Source organism: Meleagris gallopavo, chromosome 8, assembly GCF_905368555.1.
Source record: "Meleagris gallopavo chromosome 8, MGAL_WU_HG_1.1, whole genome shotgun sequence".
NCBI classification, from domain to species: Eukaryota; Metazoa; Chordata; class Aves; order Galliformes; family Phasianidae; genus Meleagris; species Meleagris gallopavo.
Genome location: NC_139411.1, coordinates 11,007,858 through 11,035,365, shown reverse-complemented (window position 1 = coordinate 11,035,365; position 27,508 = coordinate 11,007,858). Strand labels below are relative to the sequence as shown.

Genomic DNA, 27,508 nt, shown 5'->3' with positions numbered 1-27,508 from the left:
TCCTTCTGCTATTTCTTTGGTTTTTATTTTGTACATTTTGAATGCTCTTTAATATTTTTTTCCTCTTTTCTTTTTCTTGCTATTTTCCCTCCATTTTTTTTGTCTCCTTTTATTTCCTCTCCTTTTTTTTTTTTGCTTATTTGTCTCTTTTTTCTTTTTTTCCCTCCTTTTTCTTTTTTTTACTTCCTTTTTCTTTTTTTCTTCCTTTCTCATTTTTTATTTTTTCCTTATTTTTCCTTTTCTCTTCTTTTTCTCCTTTTTCTTTTTTATTCTCATTTTTTTTCTTTTTATCCTCCGTTTTTCCTCCTTTTTTTCCTTTTTTCTCCTCCTTTTATTTTCCTTTTTTCACTTTTTCTTTCGTCCTCCTCCTTTTTTCTTTTTTATCCTCTTTTTTTTCCTCCTTTTTTCTTTCTCCCCCGCCCCCTTTTATTTTCCCTTTTTTAAAAAAAACTTTTTTCTTATTTTTTTTCCGCTCTTTTTTCTCCTTTTTTCCACTTTTTATTCTTTTTTTCTTTTTCTTTTTTCTTCTTCCACTTTTGCGCTCTTTATTCCTTTTTTTCTTTTTTGCCTTTTTTCCCTCTCTTTTCTTTAAAATTTCCATTTTTCTTTTGATTTACTATTTTTCCTTCCCCCCTTAACTTTTCACGTACTTTTCCTTCACTTCAATACCGCCTCCCTTTTGTTTTCACCTCCCCTTTCGCTGCCCCTATTTCCCCCTCCCGTCCCCTGCCCATCTCCCCACCCTCCCCAGGCCCCGCCCCGGCCCGCCCCGTGCTGCCCTCACGGCGGCGGCGTTGGCCGCGGGCGCGCAGCTTGGCGCCGCCCGTTCCCCGCAGGCGGCGGCCCCGGCCCCGGCCCCGGGCAGCGGCGGCGGCGGCGGCGGCGGCGGCGGCGCGGGGGAGGCGGGCGCCGAGCTCTGTGAGCCCCGCCCGCCCCGCAGCCGCCGGCCCCAAATGGATTATCTGCGGCTGGTGCTCTCCTGCCTCGTCCCGCTGCACGGCTGCCTGGCCGCCGGCGGCCCAGGTACGGGGGGCTGAGCTGGGGGGTGGTAGGGAGGATTCGGGACTGGGGGGAGGGAGAGCTGCGCTGGGGACGAGCAGTAGGATGGCATCAGCAGTAGGGATTGGAGAGAGGGTTAAAATGTGAGCAGTGGTTGGTGTGGGAGCGGTGTTGGGAGAACTCTGCCTGGGGTGACACCAACGTACCCCAAATCCATCTCCATCCACCCTCTCCCCTATCCATTCACCCATGCGTTTGGTCGCCCACCCATCCTTGCATCCACCACCCGCTTGCCTATCCACCCGCTCACCCACACACCCATTCATCCATTCACCCACCCATTCACTCACCCATCCTTCCATCCACCCCCCCCCTCACCTATCTGTTCACCAACCTGTCTGGTCACTCATTTCCCCATCCTTCCATCCACCCACGTGTCCCGCAGAGCTCCTGCTATCCGGCCAACTGAGCGAGTATGGCGTGACCGTGCCCTTCAGTGCCGACTGCCGCGGCCGCTTCCTCTCCCACGTGCTCTCAGGTGGCGCAGCGACGACGGCCCCCACTGAAGCTCCCTGTCCCCCCGCCCCAGCCCGCCGCCGCCGTGGGGCCCGCCATGCATCCTCCCAGCACGGTGCTGGCAGCCGTCCGCTCTACTTCAATGTCACGGTGCTGGGTCGTGAGCTGCACCTCCGGCTGCGGCCCAACACCGGCCTGGTGCCACCGCGTGCCGTGGCTGAGTGGCAGGAGGACTTCGGGTTGCGTCTGCGGCAGCCCCTGCAACATCACTGCCTCTTCACTGGCGATATCACCGGCGTGCCAGGTGGAGCCGTGGCCATCAGCAACTGTGATGGGCTGGTAGGTGTGGGCACCCACGCCATTGGGGTTCTTTGTGCTTTGGGTTGGGTGTCCCAACGCGAAGAGCTTGGTGGGTCTGGGTCAGGGGATACTGTCCTGTGGGTATCATGGCCACTAGGGTGAGGGTGGCATTGCTGCTCCTTCCTCACTCAGACAGCATCCCTGCGGGTACTCGGTTGCCATGGAGGGGGCCCTGGGCAGCCAGGTCTGCTGGGGCACACCCAGCCCATGTCACGGGGTGGGGCTGGTTAGGTCCCTTCTAACCTGGCCATGCAGTGGGTTCTATAGCTCTGCCCGCATGTCCCTCTCCCAAGCAAACTCATGCATCCTGCAGGCATCATTTTGAGGAACATCCCCATGGTTTTGGCAATAGCTCACGTACTTGGGCTTTCTGGTGGCCTTGGGGTGGCTGTGTGATGGTGATCCAGCAATGCAGCAGCCCCGTTGCCTCTTCATCCCCACCACCCAACCTGCCTGTGGGATTCTACTCTGAATATGCTTCAGGAGTTTATCCTTACTTTTCTACACCTCAAATCACTGCCCTTCGAAGTTCCTCTGGGCCAATTTACTCCAATTTAACTCTCCTTTTCCATGCCAGCATTTACTATTTCCTCTTGGTATCACTTCCCAGGTTGCACTTTGGTCGCTCTAAACTTCTCATTTTGGGATTTTTTTTCCCCCTTGCTTCTTTTTTTATTGTTTTATTCTGGCAGTTCCGCAGCTGTTTTTGGCCGCTAGCACAAACAATTTGGCATTCCATTCTTTTTATACGGCGCGTGGTGTTACTCTACGAGCAGAAATGATAGAGCGGCAGGGCTAGAAATAAATACTCCGCGTCCATCCGGCAGTTTATTTTTTGCCAGCAGTTTGAGCTCATCATCCCCAGCTTTGGAAGCATCTCCTCTGAATGCAGCAAAGCTGGGAAACAGCAGAGAGTTCTCTGTGACCCGAAGCTCTCTGCGGCCAGTGAACTTGGATGCGGTTGAAAGCAGTGGGGATGTTTCCTCTGCCTCCAGCAAGCAGCCGGTAGCACTGCTGCTGCGGTGGGAGTTGCTTTCTGCTGCAGGTTGTGATGCTGGGTGGCAGCTTTGGGGCTGTGCCCACTCTGAGCATCTTTGACTCTCCTGGTTCCAATCTGACTGACTCTATTTGTGCTGGGCAGAGCATCCCCCCAGAAGCCATGAGCCCCCAAATGGCATTTTCTGCCCCATTTTGCAGTCTGGGGTGGAAGCAGGTAGCAGGGCACACTGCCCCGAACCTTCTCCCCGCACGACCCCTGGCTGCGCGTGTTCCTGCAGTGCCGCTTTCTGGGACGGTTTGTTCAAATGAAGTGTGAAATGCGTAGGAAAAATCCATAGGCACGTCTCCGCTCCCCCCTTCTCTGCTTCCCTGGACAGTTGGTGACTTTTTCCATGCTCAGGGTTTCCCAAGGTTCCTGGGGAGTTTTATCCCTGGGGGGTGCTGGAGGTCCTGGAGGTGAGGGGGTAGCCCCCTTCCTCTGCCATATGGCCTGAGCGAGGAACTGGAGGAGAGCCTTCATCCTCCCCAGTCCTCTGCATGCTGGCAACAGTTGCTGTGCTGAGGGATGCTTCCAAAAATATCAGTGTTTTCCCTTTTTTTCTGGTAGGACTGACTTCAAAGAGACCTTCTCAAGCGCTGCGTCCCAATGGGGAATATCCTATGGGAAAGGCAGCAGCCCTGCTCTCTGTGTCCGGCGCCGGGCGGTGGGAAGCACTGGGCGCATTCACGCGTGTGGAATCCTGGCGTGCCGGCCGTGCTTGGGGCCGAGCCCAGGGCTCTGCCCTCAGGGCTGTGTGGTTCATGTTGGGCAGTGGGGTGGCCGACAGCTCACCTTGGTAGGGAGCTCCGAAATTTTATGTGAATTCTAAAATTCAAATATCCTTCTGGACCTTTGTGTTGTTTGTATCCTCAGTGGTAATGATGTCTGGCAGCTGTAAGCTTAAAAAAATGGGGCTCTCCATGGGGAGAGCTTCCTGGTTGGTATCTGAGGAGAGCAGGGACTGTAAACACAATGCTCCGAATTCAAGGATCCCCCTGTCCCCATGGAACACAGACCCCAGGTGCCCTGTGCTGGATCTGTGGCTGCATGCAGGGTGGGAAGAAAGGATGCAGCGTGATGTGCCGAGGTTCCTCGAGAAGGAGGACCAAACCCACAGCAATCCCAGACCTGCTTCCAGGAGGAGGTAAAAAGCTGAGAAAAGCAAAGTGGAGCAGGAAATTTGCTGAAGCATAACGGAGCCAGGTTGGCTGATGCCATGGGGATGCGGTGATGCGTCCATGATTCCCCAATGAGTGCTCCAGTGGGTCCACGCTGTGCGTGGGGGCTGGGGGACTGATCTGTACGTCCTGTCCACACTTGCCAGGATTTGGGAAGCAGTGGGACTTGTGGCACTGCCCAGTGTGTCACCAAAGGGATTCCCCTGTGTTAATCCCAAATGCTTCAGGGCAGAGATGGGCGGCGTTCCTTTCCTTCTTCCCACCGCCATCGCAGCAGGGAATGGCCACTTCCTTTCCTGGTGGCCTGGGGGACAAGGATGTGTGTGTCCCCTGGCACAGGGGATGCAGGGGAACTTGGTGAGACGAGATGGATCTCTGGAGCCGTGTACAGGTATAGCCTGAAGTGTGGTCAGGGTTTTGGGATTGGTTTTTCTCTCTCTTTTTTTTTTTTTCCCCCCCCCTACCCGCAGAAGAAATTAAGGTTCATCCACGTGCAGCTGGCTGTGAAGTCAGTGGTGCCATGCAGGGTCTGGCACTCAACGGTAGGGTTATGGGGCGGCTTGGTAGGGAAGTGACCAAACAAGTCTATTTAGTCCCTAAAAAGAGTTGTGAATATATAAATAGATGCAACATTCCTAATTTTCCTCTTTTTTCCTGTCTCCCTGCATCCTGCAGGCTGGCCTGATCCGGACGGACAGCGGTGAGTTCTTCATTGAGCCGCTAGAGCGCGGGCAGCAGGACACGGAGGCACGGGGCCGTGCCCATGTGGTATATCCCCGCACAGCAGTCCAGCGTGGCTCCCCACAGTCCCCAGGTAGGGCTCCATGTGCTCCTGCGTTCTGTAAGGTACCTGGTTATGCCAGGCTGGAGGTGCTCTGGGGAGGGCATGCAGCCTGCTAGTGTCTGGGGTGCCAGGACATGCCTGTCGCCCACAGCAAGAGTTTAGCTTTGGCTTTGCAACAGTTTCATGGCTTAATGTTGGGGATGGATTTGGCACTTTCTGGGTCGTTTGAATCATAGAATCACAGAATCATTCAAATTGGAAAAGCCCTCTCAGCCCATTGAGCCCAACCCCACCTGTCCACTGCCCACGTGCCTCAGTGCTACACCTCCACGGCTCTGGAACACCTCCACAAGAGCGTTCCCACCTCCTGCACTCTTAGACTTCTGTGTCCTCATGCTACCCTGCCTCTTCCCTTCTAAAACTTGGGCTTGCTCACCTTATGCTTTCCTCCTGGGGAGGAATCGGGGGCTTCCTGTATAGATTAAGGGCAGTAGGGTATTTGTAGGTGTTTGGGGTTAGGGTTGCTGGTAGGGTAGGGAGAGCAGGATGCTGCAGCAGGGGGATGCTCGTTGTGTCTCTTTCATTAATCTGAGATGTTATCATTACAAGGGGGACTTCATTAGAAGTAGTACCCTTAAAGACATGGATCCAAAAACCCAATCCAAACCTCATTACGTGGGGTGAATCATCACCAGCACACGTTCCCCAGCAGGCCAATCCTCATGGGCTCACTGCACCACAGCAACCCCCTCCACACTCATCATCAGCAAAGCTGTGCTGAGCCCCAAACCTGACCCTCAGCATTGGCCCTCCTCACCTCCTCTCCTTCTCCTTCTGCCCCCCTGGTGGCCAGGTGTGCACCTGGGAGAGCTCCCCAACTCGCTGGAGCGGCTGGCCGAGCGGCTGGGTGAAGCAGAGCGCCGGCGGCGGCACGCCAGGAGGGATGGCTACAACATCGAGGTGCTGCTGGCCGTTGACGACTCGGTGGTGCGCTTCCATGGGAAGGAGCACGTGCAGAACTACGTCCTCACCCTGATGAACATTGTAAGGCACTGCTGGGGGTTCCCGGGGGTGGCTGCAGGGAGGGATTGCTGTGCTTCATTCTTAGGGCTGCAGGGTAAACCACGCGCAGGAGGAGTGTGCTGCTTTGTCACCTTTCAGAGGAAGTGTGAGAAGTTGAAGTTGGACTCAGTGATCCTTATGGATCCCTTCCAAGTTGGTATATTCTATGATTCTATGAAGTTGTTTCTTTTACATAGCCCAATGCCTTACTTGCAACCTTTTCTTCTCTGATGCTTTCCCCATGCTATGTGTTGGTGTGAAGCGTGGTGGGAATTCCAACACCATATCCACAAACTGTTTTTTGACAGTTTTTCCCCATTTCCCATTAGCTCCTCCTGCACACAGAGGATGCTGTGGGGTCTTCTGTACTTGGGGTGCCGGAGATGAGCTCATTGCCCCTTCCCACCAGGGAACAAGGGATGCCAGTATGCATCAAAAGGCGGTTTTCAGCCCCATTTCATGGTTTGGCGGCAGCGCTTTTCACCGGGGTGCCGACTGCTCAGATAAAGGCAGCGCCAGGGACTGGGAATTGAATGAGGAGGGTGGGAAGCACTGCATCAATGAAAGGGGAAGAGTAACGTAATGCAGATAAATGCCTCCCTGGAGGTATTGCGGTGAGTGGGAGCAGGGCTGCTGTGGGACCCTGTGCACCTCTAGGGTTTGTGCCCCACAGTTTGGGTAACTGCATGATTGCTTGGTGTTTTCCCATTGTTTCGGGTTTCTAAGGAAACCCCATGAGTCAAAGCCAGGCTTTGACTTGTGCGCTCCCTCCAGCGCATTGGGAGTTCATTGTTTGTAGGGAAAAAGTGTTGCTGAGACCCCACATAAGAGGGATTTGGGGAAAGGGGAAAGAGCAAAGATCCAGCTTTATTTTTAGCCTGGGGTTACCTAACTGCTGTGCTGAACGGGCAGAGATTCTCTTCCCTCCCCATGGAGCTTGCAAAATAAAAGTCAGCTCCGTGAGCCGCCTCCTTGCTGGCGATGCAATAACAACAGCAAATACCTCTGGTGTTGTTCTTACACATGCATGCGCTTTCCCTGCCGTACACGGACTCGTGTGGTTGGGACAGCACAGCCACTGCGTGGAGGCATGCGAGCGCAGGGCAAGCGGCTGAAGATGACTTGGCCGCCCTGCCCGCGAGACCTGGGATTTGAAAACGTCAGCGATTCTGCTCGCCTGGCAAATTCTTCTCGTGCTCTCTTTGTGTTTGCCTTCCCTCAGGAACGGGGGAGTCTAGACGGTTGCGGGGCAGCTCGCGGTGGGAGCGGGGTCCTGGCGCTGTGTTGCACTGCTGCTGCTGCCCCCCGGCGTGCTGCAGGCTGCTAGCCTTGCTGCTGTGCCTCCAGCCCATGGCTGGACTGTGCTTTTAGTGTCTTCTGCAGTATATCTCTCTTAAATGAAGCTAGAGAGCGTGCCTTTCCAGATGATGGCAGTACACAGGCTGGCATCTGACCTTGTTAGGTAAGGAGCTCTGCATGCCAGCTCTTCCACTGCACAACAGGTATTTTCTGGAGGGCTTTTCTCCCAAAGCGCTGACAATCTGCTCCTTACCTGCTTTCTGAATCAGCTGCAGAGGTTGCTGTGGAGTCGTAGAATGGTTTGGGTTGGAAGGGACCTCAAAGCCAATCCAGCTCCAATTTTTGCTGTGGGCTGGTTGTTCCCCACTAGATCAGGGCCCCATCCATGGCCATGGGCATCTCCAGAGGCATCCACAGCTCTCAGCAGCAGTGCCAGCACCTCACTGCCCTCTAAGTAAAGAATTTATTCATAACATCTAACCTAAATCTCCCCTCTTTTAGTATAAAGCCATTCCCCCTTGTCTTGTCACTATAAAACCGTGTAAAAAGGTCTGTCTCCTTCCTGCTTATATGCTCTCAGTACTGGAAGGCTGCAGTGAGGTCTCCCTGGAGCCTTCTCTTCCCCAAGCTAAACAAACCCATTTCCTTCAACCTTTCTTCATAGGAGAGGTGCTTCAGTCCTCTGGTCTTCTTAGTGGTCCTCCTCTGGACCCACTCCAACAGCTCTGCATCCTTCTTGTGCTGGGGGCTCCAGGCCTGGACACAGTATTCCAGATGGGACCTCACAAGGGCAGAGTAGAGGGAGACAGTCCCCTCCCTCTCCCTGCTGCCACCCCTCTGTTAATGCAGCCCAAGATACCCTTGGCCTTCTGGGCTGCAAGAGCACTCTGCTAGCTCCCGTCCAGCTTTTCATCCACCAGGACTCCCAAGTCCTTCTCCACAGGGCTGCTCTCAAGTTCTTCTCTCAATCTGTATGCATATCTGAGGTTTTCACAACTGAAGTGTAGCACCTTGCAGTTGATCTTGTTAAACCTCACTCAGGCCTGTCCAGGTTCTTCTGGATGGTGTCTCTTCCTTCTATTGCATCAACTGTGCCACTCATCTTGGTGTCACCGGCCAACTTGCTGTGGGTACACTCGATCCCACTGTCTATGTCGTTGATCATGACATGATCAAATCATGTCCCTGCTCAGGACATGATTTAGCAGAGAGTTGTTAAAGTTAGGGTAGTATTGTTAGGTCGTGGTTGGACTCAACGATCTTTAAGGTCTTCGCCAACCTGAGTGATTCTATGGTTCTATGATAAAGATGTTGAAGAGCATTGGTCCCATGACAGACTCCTAAAGGATCAAACTCCTGAGTGGAGTCCACCTGGACGTAGAGCTGTTGACCACAACCCTCTGGCTGTGACCACCCAACCAACTATCCACCAAATAGTCCAGCCTTCAAATCCACATCTCTCCAATTTAGAGATAAAGATGTAGTTCAGAACCGTCTCAAGCAATGCATTAAGCAGGGCTGGACTGGGGATTTGGTTATCTGTTTTTCTCAGCTGTTTGCTGCATTCAAGATGTGGCAGGAGTGGGCTTCTATTACCTCTGCATTGCCCTGGGCTGCTGGTGGTCACATGGCTGCACTAATGCTGGCTCATGCTGGGTTCAGGAATGGACTGACTCAAACAGAAGCCTGCTGTCAGTCCTGGACCTCACAAAGCTCTCATGTCGCCTGGAAAATCGTCTGGATCCATGCGGCGTCCACAGCCATTGTTCAAGTGGAAGCTTACAGGGAAAAGGGGGAAAAAAAAAAACAAGGGAAAAAAACTGTAAACCTGGCTTCTGTTTATAATGTTAATTTTAATATTCATCATGGAAGAGCCAAGGGAAGTTAGTTCCCCTTTCTCACTGCTGGATCTTGGGCAGGGTGCTGTGATATTCATGCTGTTGTGTTGTGTCTTCATCTTGGGCTTTGTCTGCTGCTCCTCAACACCATCGTTTGGCTCCCAGGTGTGAGGAGAGCAACCCTAGGAGAACCTAAGTAAAACCAAGATGGTTGAAATCAGTGATGGTTTCTTGAAGTCCTGGAGTCCTTCTCCTCCTGATTGTAGAAACGTTACAGTTGAAATAGATGACTAAGATCACCAAGCCCAAATGTCAGCCTATCACCACCATGCCTGCTAACCACAGAAAGTCATAAATTCACAGGCTGTCCCTCTTGTTTTTCTGCTAAAGGACTGGAGAGCTTATTAATTCTGACCATACGTCTTCAGAATATGGGGTGATGAGTGTTAAAGGATGGATGTTACTGTTTGCTGTTAGCATATTTGAGCAGAACAGGTATTAGTGAAAGGAAGATCAGAGAGAAGTTCCATTAAGGACTGCCCTTTCAAACCTCTTTCTTCCCAAAATGCAGAAAAAGAGGACAATAGGTCATGATTTCCTCTGCAAAGTGATCTCTGTCAGCAGCGCTGATGTATGTGTTACCATACTGACTCACAAGCCCTCCCTGTTCTTTGTGCTGTGCTGTCTCCTCCTGCGGATTGTTCCCAGGGTTTTGAAGCAGTAGGTCAGATTTGACTCACCGGGACAACAGCTGAGTAATACCCTTGCTTTGATAAGATCAATTTTTTTTCTTCTTCTTTTTCTTTTTTTAATTATTCCAACTGCAAAAACATGACATCCCCAGGCATTTCCTTGTATCCATCAAGCGCTGCAGCTTGCTGTGGGATGCTCTGTGGTAGAGGGGACCCCATTGGAAAGGCAGCCTCTCTTGTTGGTGCTGGTGATGTCACTGAACATCTGAGCCCCTGATTCCTGGGAAATGTTGCTTTTTTGGCTGGTCTGCTCTGTGGTTTTTAAAGCACAACAAGAACAAAGGCAGCTGGGGGTGGGAGGAGGGAGATGCGGTCTTTGCACCTGGTCTTGGAAAGTGGGAGAGGAGTGAGAGTGTGCAGGGCTGGACCCAGCTGGGGAGCAATGCTTGTTGCCAACCGGTGTTGGGATGTGCATGTTTATGTGGGAAGCTAAACACGTCGCTCATGGCCAGGCATCTCCGTGCTGGCCTCTGCACTGCAGGCACCTTCCTGTGGGTACGGGTCAGGCACCCTGAATGAGCAGGACATAGGACCCATGTCAGCTCCACCTCCCAGGAATTTCTTTGGAAAGCCACAGGATGATTATTTTAAGCCATTCTTCCTGCAGGGCATGGGATGGGTGGCGAGTGGGAGGATGCTGAACGCAAGAGCGTGGAGAGCAGCAGGGACCAGGGGCTGCCTTGCTAGCTGTGATGGTCTCAGACCCCCCTCTGTTTTATCTTTTTCTCTCATTCTTCAGGTGGATGAAATTTACCACGATGAGTCCTTGGGTGTTCACATCAACATCGTGCTGGTCAGGATGATCATGGTGGGGTACCGCCAGGTAAGGGCAGCACCAGGCACTGGGACATAGGAGAGTTTCTTGTTTCTTAGATTGCTCTTTGGTTTTGAGCCAGAAAGTTTCCTATAGAACAATGCAATTTGCTGTGCGTTTCATGGCAAGCCCCTACACTACACAAAGTGCTCTAGGAAGAATGCTAACAAGCCCGATGCAGTAATATCTGTGTGTGGTCCATGAATCAGCCCCAGTGGATGTTAGAGAAAAGCCCTGATTGTTTCTGCTTGGCCAGAAGAAACAAAATGCATCCTAGAGACCTGGCGATGGTTCTCGGGAGTGCAAGGATGAGAACAGAGACAGTCTCATTTTTGGCAAATCCTGGCTGAGAGGAACATCACTGCTGGCCGTGGAAGCCAGCAGTGCGTCTGGCTCCCTCCCAGCAGTGTCCATGCTTGGGGCTAGAGGATGATGTGATATGTGGAGGAGAAGGTGGGATGAGGGCCTGGGGGCTGTGGTCAGGGTGATTTAATCATTGCAAAACCCTGTGCTAGAGGCAGCTGGTCATTGTTTAAGTTTGGGGATGATGTGGAAACCTTGTGCAGATGTTTGGATCCGGGTGAGGTCCCAGGCCACCACTGTTTGATGTTTCCTGAGAAGTTCTGGGAGATGACATGGTGCAGGCAGCACAGCAAAGCTGACTCTGCTTCTGTACTGAGTTCTGGCTGAGGTTGTCACCGCTCTCAGGAAACCCTACCGCTTGGGCCTTTTGTCTCTGCCTTGCACTTGGCAGGATAAAAACCGCCATGGCTCCTTATGGGAAGAGCAGCGTTTCTGATCCTTCTTCAGCTCCTGAGATCAGCAGGTGCCTGCCCACGAGGTAGAGAGGAGATTGTCATGAGTGCATCTTTGCAAAATGGTCATCCTGAACAAAAACTGAAGATATTGAAGATGGTTTCTGCTGGGGTCTCCAACCCTGTTCGAGCACTGCAAGGCTGAAAAATGCTGAGCATCAGCATCTTGCTAAGGAGCCAGAGCAGGAATCGGAATGCTCCTTGCTTTCCAGTACGCTAAGCTCCTCGATTTTATTTTATTATATTTTGATTTCTTGCTTCTTTTCCCAGTCAGTCAGCCTGATCGAGCGTGGGAACCCGTCCCGGAGCCTGGAGCAGGTGTGCCGCTGGGCTCACGCACAGCAACGCTCCGACCCTGATCACGCTGAGCACCATGACCATGCCGTGTTCCTCACCAGGCAAGATTTTGGTCCTGCAGGTATGCAAGGTACTGTATTAATCTCGGTCACGTATGTGCAGTTTGCCAGGGGAGAGCCAGCAAGGCAGCTTGTCAGGGACCTATAGAACCTAGCTTTGTATGGGTTGCTGCGACCTAGTTGTTGTTTTGGTTTTCTGAAGCTTTCTGGCCAAATGACTGTGCCCCAAGGTAGTGGTGAGAGGACATGTTTTGGCATATGGGCAGGAGTCTGGAAGATGTAGTGCTGGGGGGTTTACTAGTGGGTTTTTCCCAGGAGGTGGCTGAGGCTCCCCTCCAGCCGTTCAGCACCAGAAGGACCAGCGCTATCTCCATGCTCACACTGCACAGCGTTGCGGTTTGGAGCCTTACTGCTCTCTTCTGTAGAGCCAAGCCGAGCCCTGGGGAGCCTGTAAAAACTTCTGGTGCTGGCAGCAGCTCGCGGTGTGGAGGGGAGCAGCGGTGGCCAGCACTGAGTAATCTTGGAAAGCTGATGCAATTCTGGCTTTCTGCATTACAAGAGGCTGGAGCAGGAGCTGCCTCACATGTGGGCACTGCCTTGCCATGGGAAACACTGGGGTAAGAGGTGGTCAGTGTGGGATGACTGGTGGCAAAGCCTCACGGAGCTGGGAAGGTGCTGAGCTGGTCTTTACCGACTAAATGTTTTTCAGGTACTTCTTGTCACTGCTGAGAACTCTTTCCTTCTCCCAGTTCTCACCCGGGCCTTCATTGTGGATGTCAGTGTCCTTTCTGTGTCTCCTCATCCCCTTCCCCTGCCAGACATTGACAACCTCCTTGGTTGGGACATTATCCCATTTTCATTCTAGACAAAATATATTCCCTCTCATCCAGAAAACTTTCCACGTCGTTGCTCTTTCTTGTGGAAAGTTTCATGGAAAAAAAAACCTTTCGAAATGTCTTATCCAGGATTTGACTCATTGCTGTGCGGTTAAACTCAATTACCCACTTCTCTTTCTCAAGCCCCCTAGCTTGACTTTTGCTTTCCTTTTGACTGTGGAGCATCAAACACTGTCTGCTCAACTGCTGTTGACTTTGGGGCTCTTCCAGATAGCCCGCATTGGCGGGATGGGTGATGAATGGCTTGGGATCCTCCTGTCCTCTCTCCCTGTCTCCTGCTGAGCACAGCCTTCCTCTCATCTCACCCTCTGCCTTCATCCGAAATGCTGTGGCAGAGTTACTCAGGGTGATCTTGCCCTGCTTTGGCCAAAGCTCCTTGGGACCCGTGAGTCCTTCCTTTGACAGTTTCCCTCTCCTTGATGCCAAGAAGGGTAGTATGAATTATGACAGACTCTTGCTTGTCCCTTTATATTTTTGCTTTTCTCAAAATCCATCTCTTCCCTCTCCTCCCCTCTCCTTCCTTCACTTTCTGCAGGCTATGCACCGGTGACAGGGATGTGCCACCCTCTCCGCAGCTGTACCCTCAATCACGAGGATGGCTTCTCCTCGGCGTTTGTGGTGGCCCACGAGACCGGCCACGTGTAAGTGATGGGAATGGAGCCGGCACAGCACTTGGCCAAGAGGGCTTCCCACACCCTTCCTGGTGTGCCAGATCCCACGGGCAACTTGATTCGCTGTCTTTTTCTGACAGGTTGGGCATGGAGCATGATGGCCAGGGCAACCGCTGTGCTGATGAGACCAGTATGGGCAGCATCATGGCCCCGCTGGTCCAGGCTGCCTTCCACCGCTACCATTGGTCCCGCTGCAGCAAGCAGGAGCTCAACCGCTACATACAGTAGGTTGCTCCCTTCCCATTCCCCTTCCAGAAGGCAATAGAAGCACACCAGAGTGGTTTTGTGTGTCAGTGCTGTGGAGAGCACCAGTGAAGCCTGAAGACGGAGTGGGTCATTGGGTTTCTCTTTGCTGCTGATGTGCAAGCACACAGTGGTTGACAACCTTGCCCGTGGCAGGGGGGTTGGAACTGGATGATCTTTAAGGTCCCCTCCAACCTAAGCCTTTTTATGATTCTATGAAACATGTTTTGTGGCAATGGGTAGCTTGTGTTGGGACTCAGAGAACTGGGATTTCTGAGTTGGGATGTGAGAGAAGGAGGGAAATCCCTTGCTTCTACCCCGTCCTGCAGTTCCTACGACTGCCTGCTGGATGATCCCTTTGAGCACCAGTGGCCCTCGCTCCCTGAGCTGCCAGGCATTAACTACTCCATGGATGAACAGTGCCGCTTTGACTTTGGTGTGGGCTACAAGACCTGCACAGCTGTGAGTATAGTCCCTGTGCTGCTGCTTTGCTGCTGTCCAGTCCCTGTCACCTCGTCCTATGCCCACCAGGAGCCTGGGACCTTCTCCTGCCTTGAGAGTGGGCTCTCTGTAGGGCAAGATGATATCAACACCAATATCCTGCTTGCTTTGCAGTTCCGTACTTTTGACCCCTGCAAGCAGCTGTGGTGCAGCCACCCGGACAACCCTTACTTCTGCAAGACCAAGAAAGGGCCTCCCTTGGATGGCACCGAGTGCTCCTTGGGCAAGGTACCAGCTGCACTCTCCCCTTTTGGGTTGGGTTCCAGAGCCCACTGTGTTTTTTTTTTGCATATCCCACGCTTGAAGATGTGATGTCATTCCTTATTTCTCCCTCCAGTTGCCCAGCATGGCTCTGGTGAGGACTTTGTTCTTCCTAAACTCTCTGCCCTTGCAGTACTCCTTTGGTTTTATGACACAGAGAGATGGTGTGATTGCGTGTCCAAGCTCATGATGTCAGGTTTACTTTAGGCTCTTAGCATGCCCATTAGCACAGTGTTAAAGTGGGAGTACTGACTAAGGAAGGGCTCACAGCTTTGGAGATGAGAGGATGAGAAGCCAGGCGATGTGGAAATCTGGATGTTGGGCGCAAATGAAATGTTTTTGGAAGTTTCATGCCAGCTGCCTGGGCTGTCCCCTACCAGCAGTGAGATGCCCCTATGCTGGTTCAGTCTTGGACCCAGGCACGATTGAGGACAAACCCCCACTTCTTTTCTCTTCTAGTGGTGCTTCAAAGGTCACTGCATCTGGAAGACATCAGAGCAGCCCTACAGCCAGGATGGCAGCTGGAGTTCGTGGTCCAAGTTTGGCTCCTGCTCCAGGACGTGTGGTGGCGGTGTGCGCTCACGCAGCCGGAGCTGCAACAACCCGCCGTACGTTTGCCTCTCAGCCTGGCTGAAGCTGGAGGTGCACCTTGCACTGGCAGCATCCCTGCTCCTCTGCTGCCTTCACCCCCTTGTTTTATTTTCCAGCCCAGCTTACGGTGGGCGCAACTGCCCAGGAGCCACCTATGAGCACCAGGTGTGCAACAGCGAGGAATGTCCGGGGCCTTATGAGGATTTCCGTGCCCAGCAGTGCTCCAAGCGTGACTCGCACTACACCCACCGTGACAGCAAGCATGCCTGGCTGCCCTATGAGCATCCCGACGGTGGGTGCCATCCCTCGGCACCTGCTGCAGGTTGGGGACCTGAAGGTGACAGCCAGCTTGCTGGTTTACTTTCTGCTTTGCCCAGACGCTCAGAAGTGCGAGCTGATCTGCCAGTCCGAGGGGACAGGGGATGTGGTATTCATGAACCAGGTTGTTCATGATGGAACCAGGTGCAGCTACCGGGATCCCTACAGCATCTGTGTCCGGGGCGAGTGCGTGGTAAGGAGCTGACCCTGCCTGGGAAGAAGCTCTTGCATTCCATTCATCCACACCCTATGGGGTTGGAGGGGAAGCCGGGAGACCGACCTGGTGTACAGTGTGGGGTTGAGCGCGTGGTGATGCCACAAGCGTGGGGCCATGACCTTGCTTGCCTTCTCTTCCCCTGGGGTGACAGCATGTTGGCTGCGACAAGGAGGTCGGCTCCCTGAAGCAGGAGGACAAGTGTGGGGTCTGCGGGGGTGACAATTCCCACTGCCGCACAGTGAAGGGCACCTTGGCCAAGACCCCAAAGCAGCCAGGTGAGGAAGCTGTGCGCAGTCCCACAGCAGCACCCCAAAGAGGCAGTGTCTGGGGGGACCAACCGCTTCCTGCCCCTTTGTTTCTGAAAAATTTCTCTCCCCTTCCTCCATCCACTTTGTCATCCAGGGAGTGTTCTGAAGATGTTTGAGATTCCAGCAGGGGCAAGGCACGTGCAGATAGAGGAGATGGAGCCAGCATCCCACAGCATTGGTGCGTCCCACCAATGGGTGGCTTTTGGGGCAGTTTAGGCTGAGCACTGGGAGCAGCAGAGCAGGGGACTTACGGGAGGCACTGCTATGTTGATGGTGCTTCCCCTCTGGGGGGGGATCGGAGACTTACTTGAAGTACTTATTTCTTTCCTCCAGCTGTTAAAAATCAAGCTACTGGTAACTTCATCCTTAACGCCAAGGGTCAAGAAACCACCAGCAAGGTATTCATTGAGATGGGCTTGGAATGGGAATATACCGTGGAACAAGGCAAGGAGAGCCTGAAAACCAGCGGTCCTCTGCAAGAGGCCATCAGTGTTCTGGTGAGTGGCCATCATCCTATGGTGGGAGGTGATGGTGGCTTAAGAAAGGGTGTTTTAGCATGGGCATCACTTATGCTTCGTTCCCTGCACTCCTTCCCTGCTTCTCTTGCCGCCTGCAGCTCGTCCCCAAGGAGGAGGCGGTGAGGAGCAGCCTGATGTACAGGTATATCATCCATGAGGACCTGCTGCCGCTCATCGGCAACAACAATGTCCTGCTGGAGGAGATGGACTCCTACGAGTGGGCCCTCAAGAGCTGGTCTCAGTGCTCGAAGGCATGTGGAGGAGGTACTTGTTCCTTTGTATTGTAGTTATCGTGTGCTCTTGTGAGGCTGACTGGGCATGCTGAGCACGGCTCTGTGCTGAAATAAATGAAAAGGCTTCAGTGGGCTGTGCTGGCTCTTGCTGCTTTCCTTCCTGGCATGGATGCTGGAAGATTTTGGGACTCATGGAGATGGAAGCCGAGCCCTCGCTGGCTCTGCTGACCTTGCTGCAGCCGGGCTGCCTGTGGGGTGACAGACAGTTCATGTTTTACGCTAGCTTAGCCCCGATCTGCTCTGCTCCCACGCGAGCACCATTCACTTGGCAGAGCGCAGCAGCTCTTTGGCCTCACTTGCTCCATGCTGCTTGTTCTTCCTGGCTGCAAAAATGTGGCTGAGCTCCTCCAGTCTACCCTACCAGCCTGGGTGGCTTTGGGGAGGAGGCCCTGGGTCTGCTCAGCCTTTGAGCCTCTCTCTGCTCACACCCCTGTGAGTATCCCCTGGGTGAGTCACGGCAGTGTGCTTGGGTTCCCTGGAGCTTTGGGGATCCATCCTGGTCGGGCTGCAGGAAGACAGGGAATGGGAGAATCCTGACGCAACCCCCTGCTTCCCAGGCATCCAGTACACCAAGTACGGCTGCCGGCGGAGGAGCGACAACCGCATGGTGCATAGGAACCTGTGCGATAACGGAAAGAAGCCCAAGCCCATCCGACGGCGGTGCAACCTGCAGGAGTGCTCCCAGCCTACGTGAGTCCCTCAGAATGGGTGGGTGGTTGGATGGGTGGGTGGATGGATGCTCCCATCCCACCCTGCTGTGCAATTTGAGCTGCAGTTTGCCCTACAGGGACCTTCCCTTCCCTTCCCCTCTCCCCTTCCCCTTTCCCCCCCGGCACTAATGCTGTCCCAACCCCTTGCAGCTGGGTGGCTGAGGAGTGGAGTGCCTGCAGCAAGTCCTGTGGCAAACTGGGACTGCAGGTGCGGGCCGTGCAGTGTGTGCAGCGCCTGCGGGATGGCACCAACCGCACCCTGCATGCTAAGTACTGCAGTGCCGAGCGGCCCGAGACCCGCCGGCCCTGCAGCCGCCTGCCCTGCCCGGCACAGTGGAGGACGGGTGCCTGGTCGCAGGTAAGCGATGCGGGGATGGGGCTGTGTGTTGTGTCTCAGAGCTGCTCGTGGGGGTGCCTGGTTGTCACCCACATGCCGTGTTTCTCTCCCTGGGCGCAGTGCTCAGCCAGCTGTGGGGACGGTGTGCAGCAGCGGCAGGTGGTCTGCAGGGGTGAGGAGAGCGGAGGGCGCTGCCATGGGGACAAGCCAGAGGCCGTCCGGGGCTGCCACGTGGCTGTCTGTCTGGGTGAGAGTGAGGGTGTGGGGACAGCCTGTGGTATGGGCTCGCTGCAGGTGGCTGCAGGTTTTCTGTCAGATTGGTGATGACTTGAGCAAGGGTAGGATGGAGGTGGGCACTCTGGAGTTAACGGCTGGATTATTTTTGGGTGGCCAACCAGACATTTCACAAATGACCTTGTTTTTAAGAAAATCTCTAAAAATTAGTCACCAGAAGTAACCTTTAAGGTATTTCAAGTGCCTCCATACGTGATGCTCTCTCTGCAGGGAAGCCCTCTGGCATCACCGCCAGCGCCAATGCTAGTGACCACGTCACACCTGGAGGGCAGTGGGAGCCCCGGGAGAGGCCCCAGAACCCTGTGAGCAAGATCTCCTCCAGTAAGTGCCCCAACACACAGTCCCATCCCTGCACTGCTCACCTCAGACTAGGTGCACATCCTCCACTGTGCCAGGCAGGACAGGTGGCTGCAAGGCTGGCAGATCTCAGGCGACTCAAGCACACATTGCATAGCCTGTGCCTGCAGCCCAGCTTGCTGCCATCTTCCTGCAAGTGTTTGGGGGAAGGAGGTATCCTGCAGCCCCCTTGGGGTGAATGTAACCTCATCCAGCGTGCTGTGGTGCACAGCCTGGCACCAGGTTGCCACCTCGTGGAGTTGGGGATCCACCACAGCTTCCGTCCTGGGATTGGCTTTATGCTCCAGCTCCCTCCCTCTTCCATCCAAGCATTGCCAAAATTGCTGCAATGGGGCAAAGAGTACGGTTAGCACTGGTGCCTGGTGCCCTTGTGGGAGGTGAATACCACCATGACCGCGTGTGCTCACTGATGCTCTATCTCTGCTTTGTCCCTCTCTAGGGGAGCCCTGCCTCGGGGACAAATCCATCTTCTGCCAGATGGAGGTCCTGGCACGCTACTGCTCCATCCCTGGCTACAACAAGCTCTGCTGCGAGTCCTGTGGCAAGAAAGCCTCCATCACTGCCTCACCCACCGGCATCCCCATGGGGACCCCTGTGGGGATCCCCAGTCCTACTGACCCCAGCTCCTCTGTGCAGGGGACACCCGGTGCCGACCCCACCACTGCAACTCTCAGGGAGGTCCCAGCCCCGAGTGAGTCATCTGTGGGGACAGAAGGTGAGGGTGGGGGCCAGGCAGCCAGATAACCCTGCATGACTCCTCAGCTGGAGCCATTCTCCTCCATCCTCCTTCTCCATCTCTCCTTTTCTCCCACATCCAGTAGTAGTTTTCCTGGGCAGCCAGGTTTGGAAATTACCTGGCCCTTCCCAAAATTCCTGGGGAAACTGCTGTTTTCTTGTGATTTTCATTTCCCCTCTCCCAGCTGTGGCATTTTTTTTTTGGCAGTGCCACAAAGGAAAAAAAAGGTCAAGTGGAGCAAAAGGCAGCTTGGCTGCTCTAGACAGGGTTCTTACCTCCATGTGTGGCTCAGAGCCCCGGGACATGAGGCATGGGCCACCAACTTCCAAGGTGCTAAACCGAGGGCTTTAAGGTTGCCTTTTCCTCTCCCTCCAAGCAGTAAGATAGGAGGGGATTGGAAGGAGGACCCTGGCTCTTTGGCCAGCCCCTGCCTCCTCCAGGTGCTGGCACATTTGTCATGGTGCACACAGAGACCCAGCTTTGGGTAGGAGCATGAGGATGCTCAGGAAGCTGGAGTCTCCTTGCAAAACCTCTCTTCTGTGACCTCTTATGGGAGGACCAACCATAGCACAAGCAATAAGGACAAGGCCGAAGACCAAAAACAGGGTTTCCAAAATGCCTATCACCCAGTGGTGACTTTTCAACCAATGATGCCCGTGGCCAGCTTTATACTAATACCAACTTCTGGCATCCCCAGGACCATGACCCTCCTCTTCCATATGCCCAGTGTCCGTGGAGCACCAAGGCATGTGGAGATCCGTGGGGAAGCCCAAGTGCCGGGAGGGATGCCACCGTGTCCCCAACATCGTGCTGAGCTCAGCTCTAAGAAGAGCACCAAAGGGATAGGGTCATGGCTATGCTGGAGAGCTGCCCTCTTGCACCTCCACCTTTTGTCCCATGGTGGGACAAGGGTTGGGATTAATGCCATTAAAAATATTGTGCCAAGTACTAGATATATGCACAGCACTTTAGAAGCATAGGGCTCCATGCAGCTTGCAGGGGAGCTGGACCTCAGCTGAGGATGCTCTGCCCCTCCATGGGCTGTGGGTGCTGGTAGGGAGGAGGCTCTGGGCTGCTGAGGTAGATCTGAGGAGGGCCAGGCTGATGTTGTGAGGTGTGCATGGCTTGGTGCACCTGAGGCAGTGATGGTGTTGCCTTCCTGGCTGCATCAGAGGCAGGATGGGCATCTCTAGAGCAGTAAGCATGTTCTCCAGTTCTGGGGATGCCTCAAATCCACTTTTTCCTTGCCTGGGAGCACAGGAGGTGTTGGGCACTTTCCTTTTGTGTCAGGAGAACAGAGTGGGAGGATGAGGACAGGATGGTAGGCGGAAAGAAGGCTCTATTTTTGGTGCTCAGTTTCCAAGAAGGAAGCCCACAAAGTGCATACACAGGGAACTGCTCCTTTGTCCTTCACTATCTCCAATTCACTTTCCAAACTCAGCTATAATTCAGCAATGGTTCTGTGCATATCCAGGGCTTGCTGGCGAGGTGGCCAGAGTATTGGGTATGCCCCATGAGCACAGTAGCTTTAGGACACACTGCTTTTGGGATGAGTGATCTGCAGTGCTATTAGTGCATGAGCAGAGCACTGCATCCACAACATACGTGGTGCTGGGAGATGTTTGAGGCTAGAGCATTTCATGTTGGCAAGCCCCATCACCCTTTGCTGGTGCTACCACGTGGTACCAAAAGAGCCGAAGGGATGTTAAGATGCTCCTGCCCCACATCACTCCTAGGCTTGAGGCAGGATGACCTGACTGCTGCATTAAGTGGATGCTATGAGAGATGGAATGGAGCCGTGTCTGAGCCAGCAACCAGCACACCTCATATCCTGCCGCATCTCATGCCCCTCACAGGGCCCTCCTCTGGGAGTGCCAGCATTTATTTATTGTGCCAAAGATAATGCTTCAATGCAGGTGCTGTTTACAATCCCAGGAGCCTGCAGAACAGGGCAGGAGGATGCACAGATCTCTCCTGCAGCTTCAGCAGCTGTGTCAGTGCAGGATCGTAATGTCTGCAGGGTGCAGCATGCATGCATACTCACCCAACCTCCAAAAAGTTATCAGCTACACTCCTCTGTTTGATGCTGTCCTGGGCATTATGGCTTTCTTGCGTTAGTTTTTGCAGTGGTTCATTGCTGTATGGCAGAGGAGGTTGGTGCCTTGGGGCTGCCTCAGCCTTGCTACCATGGAGGTGTCGGTGCAGGGCTGCTGTGTGCCAGTGGCATTCTCCCAGTCATGCAGAGGCTGCAGCATGCAGCATGCCTACTTCACCCCACACCATGCTGCCTGCCTCCTTGGTCAGTGCTGCAATGTGTAAAGTTTTGTACATACCAGATTCAGAGCTTTTTAACTTTTAATATTTATTAATTTTGTTGAGTTCAATTTTTTTTTTTTTTTTTTTTTTTTTTTTTTGGAACTCTAACATACTGTAAAGAAAAAAGAAAAAAATCTACATCACTGTCCATTTCTGTTGATTTATTTAGAGTGTGGGAATAGTATGGTATGGGAACACATGACCTGTGTGTGATTGAAAGGGATCTTCCATAGTAAGCTGCCACTTCTGTGTTTTATTTAACTCCTATTTATCAGCCAGGGTTTCACATGGCTTTTGCAAGCGGCTTTATCTTTCCAATAAATAAGCAAAGCCAATGGGATATATAGGCTCCAAGCCCCCCAAAGTGGCTGCAGTCATGCTTCATGGCTCCAGAAGGAGCTGTAAGAGGAAAGATGGGTTTCTGTCTGTGCTTTGCAGTGATGTCTGCCCTGGTTCTGTGGTTCCACAGGATGGGAAATCCTATCCATATGTGCATAGATAGATACGCACAGAAATGTAAAGCTACCTCTCCACAAATGAATAACGGTGTGCTGGGGTCAGAGACAGGCAGTGGAGGAGAGGTGCTGGCGGAGATGCCCGATGAACTTGGCCTGACACTGTGGCAGGACGCGGTTGGTGACCGAGGTGGGGATCCAGCCCTGGGGGAGAGAAGTACATGAAGGATGATGGGTGCTGGGGCAGCACGGGGGCACTGCCACGGTGCTGCTTACCTTCAGGTCCATGCTGAGCAGCCACGTGACGCGTGTGCAGCTTGGGTTGCCTGGCAGCGGCTGCAGCACGATACAGCTCAGCCGCGTCTCGGCCCTGCAGGACAGGGCGGTTACGCCACAAAATAGTCGGCCTGGAGGTGAGACTTCCTCTCCATAGGCCCCCCAGTCTGCCATTTTGTGACCTGTGTTACCTGATGCAGCCCTGTGGTGCAGGTGGCCGCTCGAGGTGGGCAGTGGTGCCCACCAGGTAGATGGCTGCCCGTGTCCTGCTGCGGTGCCGCGTGCTGACGAAGTCCCTGCGTCCCACAGGGCTGGCAGCTGTCACCTCGTGCGTCACCAGCGTGTCCTCACCTGGGCGGCAGAGCACCTGCGGGTCCGCAGAGCACACACGTTGTGTACAGTGGGATTTCAATGGGTCTTGATGTCCGCTGGCGGTCCTGCTGCCTACCTCCACGCGGCTGAGGCTGGGGTTCCAGCGGGGCATCTCCTCCAGCCGCTCAAACAGCTCACCCTGCAGCCGGCCCACCGGCACCGCCAGCACCGCCTCGGCCCGAAAGACGCGGCCCAGCCCTGGCAGCACGGTGCTGGACATTGCAGCCCCTGCGTTCTGCAGGCACAGCACCCACATCAGGGCTGCGCCCCACGCCTTGCTGTGGGGTTTGTGGTGTGCATGGGGTCGGGTCAGTTACCGGCACGGCCTCCGGCTGCCAGCAGTGTGACTGCTGCAGGATGCCCAGCGCTCGCTGCAGGGCCCTTTCTCCCTGGTGGATGTAGGACAGGTTCGTGCTGGAGGGCTGCGTGTCCGCTTCCGGCTCTGTGCACCTGGCTTCAGGAGCAGGTGGAAACACAGAGAAGTGTGAAAAATCCACCCTCTCTGCCCAGCTCTGCATACGTCTGGAGGGATGGGGTGTGGGTACAGCAGTGCATGCCAGGTGAATTCACCATGTTTTGGGTCTTCAAGTGAGTTGATGGGGTCTGCAGCCACAGACATCAAACCAAACCCTGGTACATGGCTGTCACCTCCACTAGACGCTCTGGTGGCTTTTACAGCTCATTTACTTTTCAGCATCCCCATCAATGCTAGGGATGCCTTTAAGCTACTGGAGTGATGGAGAGCAGCCCAGAGAGCAGCCCAGAATCATAGAATCAGTCAGGTTGGAAAAGCCCTGTCAGCTCACCTAGCCCAACCCCAGTCCACCCCCACCTGCCCACTGTCCATGTCCCTCAGTGCCACATCTCCACAGCTCTGCAACACCTCTAGAGATGATGTCTCCACCACCTCTTCGGACAGCCCGTGTCAATACATCACCACGCTTTCTGAATATAAATGTTCCCAGCTATCCAGCCTGAACTTCCCTTGGCACAAATTAAGACCATTACCTCTCGTCCTTAAGGCAGGTCTGCCCCCCTAATAATCAGTGTATCTGATGGCTCATCCCTCCCCATCCCTCATTGCAGTGGGGCTGAGGAACACACTGTCCAAGGGTCAGGGTAGCACAGGCTGCTCACCAGCATCCTTCCCCATGAGACTCTGGATACAAGGAGGAACTTCGGAATGCAGGCAGTGGGAGCCTGTTAACTCCTGCATCACCGCAGTGGCTGCTGTCTTCAGGCCTGGGGGAGAGACGTGCTAGTGACCACTGAGGAAGATGTATGCTGTAAAAAGCAAAAGCATGCACTCATTTGGTCTGGAAACAAGCTGCGATAGTATTGACTGAAGCAACTAGATCCCAGTTGAAAACGTCACTTTTACAATTTTCACTTAGCATCTCTTTGCAATCCCTCTCAGCATCTTTTACTCTCTCCTTTAGGACCCCCTTAGTATCTCCTTCAGGGCCCTCTGAGTATCTTCGATCTCTTTAGCCTCTCCCCTAGCATCTCCTTTGGAACTTTCAGAGCATAGCATCCTCATTTCTGCATGATTTTTCTAGGGACATGGGAAGAGAGTGGTGCTTACCGGGCAACTTGCGGAGGTGGTCGTGGGCAGTGCCGCAGCACAGCTTGATGATGGCTTGCAGCATGTCAGGGGTTGGGGCTGCCAGCCTGCATGCACGCACCGCATCTCCTTTTGCCTTTATAGCAGGCATGAAGGACAGCACCTGATTATAGGAGCGTGCCACAGATAGGAGCTGGGAATGAGGAGTGCTCAAGGACAAGGCAAGCAGAAGGAGGGGCTGGAAGAAGAGGGTATGTTTTCTTCTGAATGAGCACTCACTGCACTGTGGTTTATTGTGGATAGCTAACAGATAGAATGTGGCTGAAATATGACACTTCTGTGGTTCCCAGCCTGGGTGGTTTACTGAGGACGGCGGCTGCACACCCGGATTGGCAAAGGCAACCAGTGGCACTTGTCTGGCAGTTGAAGATGCGGGAAGTCCGCTTATTGAAAATCCTGCTTCTTCCTATGGGAGCTCCTTAGAAGTCATGATTGCTGTTACCATAACTCCTCAAGCCACTCCTTAATATCTCCTCACCTACTTTATTCAGTCCTAATCATTCCCTACAGATCTCTGCCGCTCCCAATGACAGTGGGACCGCTGGGCAACTCCTGAGCAAAGAGGCAAGGAGGGAGAATCTTACACTGTCCAAAACCACATCATTGCAGTATGGCTAAGGTTGGCGGGGACCCCAGGAGATCACCTACTCCAATCCCACTCAAGTAAGACACCCAGAACTCTTCCTCTCACAGTCCCCACAGGGATAACTTCATGCCACCACTACACCTGCGGGCACAGCTGTGCCCAGTCAGACCTCACAGCTTTCCCACTCGCTTCCTGATTGCTGCAGTGGGTACATGAGCATCCCCACCCCCGCCGCTCCTCCTCTAGTGCTCTGTGCCTGAGAACTGCATGGGAGATTTGGTGAGTGGATTTGTCATGGAAATGCTGATGTATTTTTATTTTATTTTTATTTATTACTAGCTGCCTAGGATTGAAAAGCAGTGAATGATAAGAGATCTGCCCAACACTTTAAATGTGCAATTGTGAAGTAGTGCCTATCTCCTGTGCATTGTCTATCCTCTTGCACATATGCTGCTCAGTTTTGTGAACGCTGTCTTTGGCATAATTTTGTCTGTACAGAAAGCTGCAGTAGACGCACAGATAATGTTTTATCATCCTGTTGAGTGAGTGGGGCTGTGCTAGGAAGAGGAAAGTTTATGGACCTGGGTGCTGGTGGAGGGGTACGCAGCCAGCTCTTGTATGGCACAGCACCCTGATTCTGCCCTGGCACCTCCGTCGGGTTTCGCAGCAGCCGCTGGAGGTCACTGCTGATCTGCAGCTCCACACACAAGGCTGCTTGGTGAGCTGTGCAGGATTGCTGCCCCTGGGGGCTCCCCTGGGGCTGCCCTGAGTTTAGCCTCCTGCTGCGGCCCTGCGAGCTGAGCAGCTGCTGACAAGTGGGAGCACTTCAAGCAATAGGAAAAGTTTGGGTTCTGGTACCCTCTGACCTTTCCAGCCATGCCTCTCCCCTATTTCTGGAGTATGTTCTGACACCCATCATTTCTGATTGTAAAGTTTTAGGACACTCTTGGGAGGGCAATTGCTCCTGAAGATGCTCTACAGCAGCCAAGCAAATAGCACTGAAATATGTGAAATGCCCAAATCCTGATGAGGAGCGGGTGATAACGTGACCCTCCCCATTTTTGCCCTTTCCCCAGGGAGCAAGTGAGGCTCAAAGGAAGATGAGGCTTAGTACTGCCTCCTTCTCTACTCAGCCATTGGCTATCAGCAGCTTGGCAGCAATTGGAGCAGTACAAGGAGATAGGGGCTGCCTCCTCACGGTCACCCGGATCCCCCTGTTCAGAGCCGAGGGCAAGACCCAGGTCAGCTTCTTTCCGAGTCCTTGAGGTTGGTTCTGTATGAGACTGTCCTGTAACCAGCAGAGCCTTGGTGCAGGGGAAGCCCAGTTCTCAAGCCAAGTCTTGGATAGCCTCCAATACCTTTGCAGAAATGGGAAGGAGAGGATAAAGCAGCATCCTCTGCCCTGTAGAGACCTTCTGTAGGGATGCTCTCATCCCTAAAGGTGCTCCGAGGGTTGGTAGGAGCGGAAGGAGCCTTGTGTCCCTATCTCAGCCTCATTGCAGCATTTAGCTATGCATCTTTGGGGCACTCTGAATACAGAACTAAAAAGCAGATCTCTGGAAGCATAGCTTTGGGGTGGCATTGGCCATGCTGTGCTGGCTGGAAGTGTTTATGGGAAATGCTCTTCACTTCTATGTCTGGTAATGTTAAAAGTCAAAGAGGAAATACAAAAAAAAAAAAAAAAAATATTGCTTTTGTTTCTGTACATAACCTAAGTGCATGATGTTAGTGCCTTCAGGAAGAAGCAGACAAACCCAGAAGACTGTGCTACTTTAAACATTGGGGTCTCCATTTTCATAATCCCAGAGTCCCTCGTTTTTTTTTCTTTTCTGAAAAGCACATTTCCAAGCAGAAAGAAGGACTGAGATAATTCAAAGGCATATTCTTATCAGGAAGGAATGAAGTGCTGCTTTCCCTGGTGAGCCCCCCTGTAGTATAGGAGAGGTGTTCTGTGTTTGTGCCTGATAACAATCCAACTTGGGAGGAAAATGCAAAACAGAAGAACAATATTTACTTCAAACTAATTGTAATTTTCATAAATTGTCACCAAAAGATCCCAAATATCAAGAGAAAGGGAAGCTGCTGTATCTCTTTGTTGCTGGAACACTGCCTTCAGCATGTGGGGTTGAGGCAATCCTATCTCCATCTGCTGCCCTGAGGAGCAGAGAAGGGGAACTGCTGTTCAGATGATAAGAGGGGCCAGAGGCTTCTCTGTTAATATGTAAACTTTGGATCAAAAAAAAGACAAGAGGCTCCAGGCAGAAGCCATCACTCAATAGGTGGGTTTTGACCCCTGACGTGCAAGCAAAATGCCTGTCTACTGGTATTGGCTGGCTTCCATAAGGAGGAGGAAAGGGGTGGGATGGAAATGTGACCCCAGTCGTTTGATTTTTCCACTTCTGTTTGAATAATGTCTGCATTGAGAGATGATCATCCAGCACTAACGGCCTGTAGTACTTGGCCAGGCTTTCAGGGAAGACCCTCAGTTTCAGAAAGGACCACTTCAGCTTCTTTATCTCTTGCCCTCTGCACCATCCAGCATCTACATTTGCTCATAAGATGAACTGAACCACCAGTAATTCATTGCAAATACCCACAGGACGGAGAATTTCCCAAATGTTTTGGCAGCCTGCACCCACAGCTTGAAGCACATGGCTCCCCAGCTGAGTTTTTCTGACTTGAGACAAGCTCTGCATGCTACCTATGCTAGAATCAGTGTTTCTTCCTGTGTCTTTGTCCTGTGCAATCTCAGAACACCTTTCTAATTCTTCTCTCTTCCGTGCTAAAATCTTATGTGAGAGCAAGAACTGTTGGTG

The 27,508-nt window shown here is 53.1% G+C and overlaps 2 protein-coding genes across 5 annotated transcripts; one reads left to right on the top strand and one right to left on the bottom strand.

Moving 5' to 3' along the window:
• Nucleotides 1–759: 759 nt before the first annotated feature.
• Nucleotides 760–20,011, top strand: ADAMTS14 (ADAM metallopeptidase with thrombospondin type 1 motif 14). Of its 3 annotated transcripts, none has more exons than XR_014884594.1 (22): nucleotides 760–1,023; nucleotides 1,445–1,854; nucleotides 4,768–4,906; nucleotides 5,730–5,920; nucleotides 10,567–10,650; nucleotides 11,727–11,883; nucleotides 13,244–13,349; nucleotides 13,460–13,603; nucleotides 13,952–14,084; nucleotides 14,238–14,351; nucleotides 14,844–14,992; nucleotides 15,092–15,267; nucleotides 15,353–15,486; nucleotides 15,662–15,785; nucleotides 15,913–15,996; nucleotides 16,152–16,315; nucleotides 16,435–16,600; nucleotides 17,187–17,319; nucleotides 17,490–17,697; nucleotides 18,181–18,291; nucleotides 18,767–19,018; nucleotides 19,761–20,011. XR_014884594.1 is itself a non-coding variant. In XM_085228998.1 (22 exons), the coding sequence occupies exons 1-22, from the start codon at nucleotides 954–956 to the stop codon at nucleotides 19,069–19,071; spliced, it is 3,420 nt and encodes a 1,139-aa protein (XP_085085124.1). In that variant the 5' UTR covers nucleotides 760–953; the 3' UTR covers nucleotides 19,072–19,308. The 3 variants fall into 3 exon arrangements, 2 of the variants coding, with proteins under 2 accessions (XP_085085124.1, XP_085085123.1); XM_085228998.1 differs by lacking the exon at nucleotides 19,761–20,011 and adding an exon at nucleotides 17,797–17,923 and having other exon boundaries at nucleotides 11,727–11,874; nucleotides 18,767–19,308; XM_085228997.1 differs by lacking the exon at nucleotides 19,761–20,011 and adding an exon at nucleotides 17,797–17,923 and having other exon boundaries at nucleotides 761–1,023; nucleotides 18,767–19,308.
• Nucleotides 20,012–21,525: 1,514 nt separating this feature from the next.
• LOC104911934 (steroidogenic acute regulatory protein, mitochondrial-like) lies at nucleotides 21,526–24,199 on the bottom strand. 2 transcript variants are annotated; one of them, XM_019617542.3, is made up of 7 exons: nucleotides 24,068–24,199; nucleotides 23,620–23,766; nucleotides 22,800–22,936; nucleotides 22,559–22,717; nucleotides 22,302–22,477; nucleotides 22,111–22,204; nucleotides 21,526–22,038 (listed from the first exon to the last, which is right to left on the bottom strand). In XM_019617542.3, exons 2-7 carry the CDS (start codon nucleotides 23,696–23,698, stop codon nucleotides 21,937–21,939), a joined length of 747 nt encoding a protein of 248 aa, XP_019473087.1. In that variant the 5' UTR covers nucleotides 23,699–23,766; nucleotides 24,068–24,199; the 3' UTR covers nucleotides 21,526–21,936. The 2 variants fall into 2 exon arrangements, with proteins under 2 accessions (XP_019473087.1, XP_019473086.2); XM_019617541.3 differs by having other exon boundaries at nucleotides 23,620–23,724; nucleotides 24,068–24,196.
• Between the last annotated feature and the right edge of the window lie 3,309 nt (nucleotides 24,200–27,508).